At 50.9% G+C, this 6,691-nt stretch overlaps 1 protein-coding gene across 2 annotated transcripts; it reads right to left on the reverse strand.

The window, feature by feature from the left end:
• Positions 1-1,469: 1,469 nt before the first annotated feature.
• On the reverse strand, positions 1,470-6,438 carry LOC100667476 (kallikrein-12). Of its 2 annotated transcripts, XM_003406844.3 has the most exons (5): positions 6,093-6,438; positions 5,409-5,568; positions 4,292-4,551; positions 2,897-3,030; positions 1,470-1,670 (listed from the first exon to the last, which is right to left on the reverse strand). In XM_003406844.3, the coding sequence occupies exons 1-5, from the start codon at positions 6,127-6,129 to the stop codon at positions 1,515-1,517; spliced, it is 747 nt and encodes a 248-aa protein (XP_003406892.1). In that variant the 5' UTR covers positions 6,130-6,438; the 3' UTR covers positions 1,470-1,514. The 2 variants fall into 2 exon arrangements, with proteins under 2 accessions (XP_003406892.1, XP_064150163.1); XM_064294093.1 differs by lacking the exon at positions 4,292-4,551 and having other exon boundaries at positions 5,409-6,438.
• Between the last annotated feature and the right edge of the window lie 253 nt (positions 6,439-6,691).

The following is a 6,691-nucleotide window of genomic DNA, read 5'->3' on the forward strand; positions in this document are numbered from 1 at the left end:
CCACCTAACCTCCGTGTCTCTCTGTCTCTGCTTCCCTCCCTCCCCATCCCCCAGCCCAGGCTCTACCCTCCTTTGCCCCTCCCCCCCACTTCTCCCTTCTCCATTCCAAGGAGGGGGAAAACTGGGGCGTCACAGAAGTGGGGCTGCCGCCAGGAGAAGGAGCAGAAGGGTGGGGGAGACAGGTCAGGGCCTGCGGGAATCATGGCCGGGAAAAGGTAATTAAGCCTTTGCAGGCTCCCCAACCCCCAAGGCTCCTCTGGGGGCTGCGTTTCCCAGCTGACCGTTCCTTTTGGTTCCCTCTCCCAGCCTCCCAGGCCTCCAGATACCCTAGGGTCCTAACCCAGCTGCTTCGTAGCATTTACTCTCCTTGTGATCTTGGCTGAAAGACTTCCCATTTCTGAGCCACCTCAATTTCGTCATCTGCAAATGTGCTGATCCCTACTTCTCCCAGCTTCTTTGTTATCAGTTAGATCTCCTTCTCTGTCTTCCTCTCCTCTCTCCCCTACCAGATGTGGAACAAGGTGGGGTAAGCCTAGGTGCTGATAGCAGCTGGCCTTAGCAATTCCTACCAGTGTGACCTGGGACAAGGGACTCCACCTCTGTGAGGCTCAGTTTCTATGCATGTGAAATGGGGGTGGCAAACCTGCCTCATAGGGTTGGGGTGAGGACTGGAAAGAACCAAACACAGTATATACTCAGCAGATGTTCTGTCACTGTTATGATCGTCCCTCACTCTTTCCCATCTCTAGTTCCACTTCAGTGGATTTGGGGAGAAGATGGTCTCTTTCCACATTCCCTCCTGCCTTTGTCCTGGGAGAGGTGGTGAAGACAGAATCCAGGAGGTGAGCAGGATCTCTCTTGCTTTGCAAAGCTGCACACCACCCTTCGTCATCACAGACATATTAAAATAAACCCACCCAATCCCACATTAAATATAATGAGTGTTCAACTACACAAGAGTCGAATTGCAGTTGGCTAGTTGAAAGAATGTTACATTTTATAGACATTTAATTAAACAGTCATAAGTTTTTATTTCGCAGTTTTCATTTAGTTTAGGAGCCAATACTTTTTTTTTTCTTTTAAGGTCCTTCATGGGCCCTTGAAAAGCTTTACTCTGGGCCTTGTTCTCATCAAGCTGACTGGAGAAAAAAATGGTTCTTGATTTTATTGTCAAAAGTAACTTTTTCTATTCCATTCCTGTGTGATCCTGGGGAAAAACTCTCACCCTCTCTGATCTCTATTTTTACACTTGTAGGTAGGGGAACCATGAACCCTCCATCCAGTTTCAACCAGCATGGGGACATCAAACAGACAGACATAACCCTTCTTCCAGTTATATTTATTCCAAATAGTCACCCTCCTCCCAACCATGGGTCTTAGAAGGGCCGACTGAAGTTGGAGTTCCGGGAAGAAGCCTCCAAGACTGAGAAGAGTGGGAGCTGTGGGTGATGATGGAGGAGGTACTGGTGTTGATGAGTGGCCCCCAACCTGAGGGTAGAGGTGGAATGAGCAGGTCAGTTGTTCCTTATGATATTCTGAATCCAGTCCACATATTTGCAAATCTTGGTGTAGACTCCTGGAATGCCTTTTTTCCCGCAAGGCCTCACGGACCCCCAGGACACCAGGCCCTGAAGGACTCCTCCGCATACCAGGGGGCCCCCAGAGTCACCCTGGAGGGAAGAAGGAAAAGAAGCACTTCCTCAATCTTGGACAAATCCTGTTCCGGCTTTCCTCCCCCCAACCCACTAACCTATTCCTGGGTCTTGAGGACGGTGACGCCAAGCCTGGTCATTGGGGAAAAATACACAGACAGGTCCGCTGAGGACAATGGCAGGAATCGTGACTAATAGAGAAGAAGCTGCAGGGGATTCAACCCCAAGGAAAGAGAGCTGGAACACCATAACAACGGACAGAGGATTGTCTGAAGGACAATAGCTGGACCTCTGGCCAATGAGAGAACATTAACGACCAATCCCAGGGAAGAAGGGTGGGACTCTATTAAGGCAAGATGTCTCTTAAGGGCAATGACTAGGGCCTTGCCCAATGAGAGAAGAGAATACTGTCTACAGCGACCAATCCCAGGGAGGAAGGGCGGCACCCTATAAAAAAAAAAAAAAAAAAAAAAAGGGCAGAGGATTATTATAAGGACAAGGCCGGAGCCCTGACCAGTAAAGGAAGAGAACACTATCGCCGAGGACCAGTCCCAAAGAAGGGCAAAGGGTTCCCTGAAGGATAACGGCTGGGGCCCTAGCCAATGAGTGAAGACAATATTATATTCAATGACCAATTCCAGGGGAGGAGGGTGGGATACTTTAAAAGGTAGAAGGCTCTCTCTGAAGGACCGTAGGTCCGGTCCTGGCCAGTGGGATGGGGCGACCTCCTCTGAAGGACCCAAGAGGGGAAGAATGCAGAATTAGAGAGTGAGATGGTCCGTCGACTCCCTTTCCTGCCTTCATCCCTCACCTAGACTAGCACCAACTGGACGATGGTATAGGGAAGACTCAGAACCCAAGACAACTGGTTTCCAGCTTGAGTTCCAAGTCCTGGCTAACCGTTCAAAGTCCTGCCATCCATTCTTTATCTCTTCCTCTCCCTCTTTTTGTGACTATCCCCATCTTTCCTCTGTTCGCTCTCTCGCTCTCTTTCCTTTGCCCACCCCCTCCCTCTCTGCGATGTTCCCTGGTTCTCCCTCTGCTTCTCTCCCTCCCTTATTCTGGCTCTCTCCTGCCTTCTCATTCCATCTCTCCCCCACCCTCCATTCCCTTTTCCGACTCCTTCTCCTCTCTATCCTCCCTCCTGCTCTCTGTCTCTTTCCCTCCTGCCTTTAGTCTCTCCCTCTCCCTTCCCTGTCCTCTACTTCCTCTCTTGGGTGACCCGGAATCCTGCATTCACACACCTGGCAGGCGTCCTCCCCGGGGATGCCGCCGGCACACACCATGTTGTCTGTGATTCTCCCTGGGTACGCTGCACGGCAGGCAGCATCCGAGACGATGGAGAGGTTGAGGCACTGAAGCCGGTCCGGGAATGGGTCTAGGGATGGAAGGTGGGTGCTGCAGCATCTCCCAAAGCTCTGCATGTTGGGGCCACACCCCTGCTCACAAGGAAGCCCAGCTCCTGACCACCAGCTCCAAGCCAATACTGCTAGCCCCCTGGTCACCTCTAGCTCACAAACCTAAAACCTCTAAATTTCATATTTATGACTTGATTTCGTGGTGACCCTTGATCCCTGCTCACTGGCCCAGTTCCCATGACCTTCACCTACGACTTTAAATGCCAGGACTCAAGACCTTCCTGTCCTCCAACCTCAGATACTGTGAATCCAGACTGGCCTTCTTATCCAATCCCTGGTGCTGTGACCTTTGACCTTCAATCTCATTCTCTTTCCATCCCAGCTTGACCACCTGTCTTCTCTCTCTCCTAACCCCATGTTTCTTGCCTTCACCTTAATCTCTAACCTCAGCTCTATATCCTCTAAGCCTTTACTTCATTGACCCCAACTCCACAGTGACCTCTGATCCTAGTTTATTTGACCCCAGACTCCATAACCCCTAACCTCTGGCCCCAGACCCTAAACCCCATGACTTCCAATCCCAGACATGTGATCCTTGATTGAATCTTAGTTGCCATTCTTAGACTGTGACCAGATAGTAGTGCAACATCTGGATCCCATGAACATAACTCTATAATGACCTCTAACACCAGAGCCCATGATCCGTGACCCCTTCTTGACTTCCCTGGATTACTACATATATATTGGATTTGAACTGCCTACCATTTGATTAGCAGCTGTAGCATTTAACCGCTACCCCACCAGGGTTTCCGTGTATTTATATACATGTTTGCCCCAGTTTGAAGACCCCTGACATCACTTTGGAGCCCTGGTGGCTCAGTGGTTAAGAGTTTGACTGCTAACCAAAAGTTTAGCAGTTTGAATCTACCATCTGTTCCTTGGAAATCCTATGGAGGCAGTTCTAGTCTGTCCTATAGGGTTGCTATGAGTTGGAATCGACTCAATGGCAATGTTTTTTTTTGTCTGTTTGTTTTAACATCACTCTGAACTTATCACATCCATGACCCCTGACTTCTGACTCCATACCCAATCCCTTAACCAGTTTGACTCTCAAGACCCACCTGACACACCGTGATCCCTGACCCCAAGCCAAGATCCCGGATGTTTGCCCCACACCCTGACCCTTTACCTGCCCTTCCTTTGAGATGTCATAACTCTTGACTGCTCGTTTACACCCCAAATGTTTGCCCACCCTGACCCCTGACCCCAGGGTTTCCTTACTCCATGGATGGTTGGTGGTGCCCCAGCCTGAGATGTGGCACTTGGTATCAGCGGTTGCACAGCTGCTGGGCAGGGGCAGAGTCTGGACGGCGCGGGTCAAGCGGACGGGCATGCCCAGCCGCAGAAGCCGGAGGTCGTTGTCGTGGTTCTGCATGGCTCCCTGGTAGCTGGGGTAGGTCACGGAGAAGCCGCTGCGCCGGATCTGCTCTGTCCAGTCCAGCTGGCTGAGGCTGTGCTCTCCCAGGCGCACCCAGTACCTGCTGGGAGGTCGTGGTGGCTCAGCAGGCATCCAGGCACCCACACCACTGGTCACACTCCTAGACCCTCCTGCCTCTCTCTGCTCCCCTGCGTCTCAATTACTCCTCTTCCTCACTCTTTCTCAACGTCTCTCTCTTTCAAGCTCTCATTCTCTGTCTCAGTCTCTGCCTTCCCATTTTGGGTGTTCACCGCATTTCTCCTGTGTATTGATTCCCATGCGTACACCTGCGTCTCTCTCTGATTCTATTAACTGTGAGTTCCACAAAGGTAGGGACACCTGTTTGTCTTGTTCCCTGCTGGATTCCCAGAACCTAGAAGACTGTCTGACACAGAGAAAGTGTTGTAAACAGTTGAATAAATGAATGGGTGAATAATGAATGGGCTCTCTCTGTCCCATCCCTGAGTCTCTGTTTCCTTGCATCTAAAAATCCAGAGCACAGACCTGGAAAGCCCAAGCCCTTCATTTTACAGATGGGACCACTGAGGCCCAGAGAGGTACCAGACTTAGTCTTTGAGGTTGCACAAGGAGTTTGAGTCAGATATGGGTCCAGGGCCCAGACTGGGTCAGGGAATGGCTGGAGCTGGTGATTGTTGCCATTTAGGAAAGAAGTGAGGTGTGAAGAAATGGGAGAGGATGGGTGGGAAGATCCCAAGGCCCTCCTCTTACCTCCCCTCCATTTCATCCTACTCCACCCCAGGCCACAGTTGAGGAAGTTCTACTTGTCTAACCTCACACTCTCTTGCTTCACGGCCAGCTTCTTACCCCTTGGCATCCCCCTCCCCTGAGACTTTAATCCTAGCAATCCCCCCCAAAGATGCTCCCTTCACTACCCCAGGAAGGGATTCAGACTAGGCTTACCTGCCACTGCAGTGAGCAGCTGTGAGGACCCACCTGCGGTCAATGAGGACACCACCACAGCGCAGGCTGTTGCCCTCAAACAAGCCCACCTGCCAAGGCTGTGAGTTAGGGACACACTCGGTACCATTGTAAATCTGAAGTGTGGCCACCTGACTGAGTCCTGGGGACAAATCAGAAAGATAGGGTCAGGGACATAGAGATTGTGGATTTGAGATAAGAAGGCTCAGGGATAGACACAGAAGGATGGAGAGAGAGAAAGATAGAGAAACAGGCAACAGGAAAACAGGGAAGAGAGAGAAACAAGGAAGAGAAAGCCCTAGGCAGAGAGAAAAATAGGCAAGAGAAAGACAGAGGCAGGGAGATGTAAAGACTCAGTGCTGTACAGAAAATGACACAGCGAAACACCAAGACAGACACAGAAAAGAGGAGAAAGAAACAGAGCTAGAGAGGCAGATGCTTAAGGACAGGAGGGAAATAGATTCAGAGACACAGGAATTCGAGACAATGACAGAGATAGAAAGAGAGATGGATCAAATATAAAGAGACAAAGATAAGTATGACCCCAAGGGCTGGAGGCAGAGGGACTTCCCTCCCCTCTTCAAAACCAGGCTGGGACCCAGAGCTGAGATGGGGAGATGAGGGTCTCTTTGTGGGACCAAGCCCCAGACCCCTGGGAGAACTCACCGATAAGACATAGAAGCAAAAAGATGCTGGACCCCATGGTGGGGCTACCACCAAGATCTGGAGGAAAGGTGAAGGTTCTCAGAAGATGGCTGTTTTCCCTATCAACCCACCTTCCACTCTTTCCCTGTCCCTCCCACCTCTGCCCTGTCTTCCTCCTTTTCAGGGAAGCCCATCCTCTCCCGTTCCCCACCCCCGTGTGTCATCTCCTTTGTGTCTGTCTGTCCCCTTCTCACCTTGTCTCTTTGTCTGCTGGATCCTCTATGTGGATGTCAGAGTTTCTGCTGTGTGTCAGCCTGTCTGCTATCTCTCTATATACCTACCTGCTTGTCCTTTTGTCCACTGGCCACTTGGCTCCTCAGCCACCTGTCATGCTGCCCCACCTGTCCTCTTGCTTCTGTCTGCCCGCCCCAAACCAGATGCTGGCCAAGCTTTTAACTCCCTTTGTTCCAGCTCATCCAATTTCCTGGTTGAGGGAAGGGGACAAGGAAGGCAAGGGTGGGGCAAGGAAGGCAAGTGTGGGGCAGGTCTCCTCTAATCCTGTAGAAGATCTTTTCAGCTTAGTAACACTTAATTGAGCTTTATAGGTCATTGGAGGGGGC

This window comes from Loxodonta africana, chromosome 11 (genome assembly GCF_030014295.1).
Source record: "Loxodonta africana isolate mLoxAfr1 chromosome 11, mLoxAfr1.hap2, whole genome shotgun sequence".
NCBI lineage: Eukaryota > Metazoa > Chordata > Mammalia > Proboscidea > Elephantidae > Loxodonta > Loxodonta africana.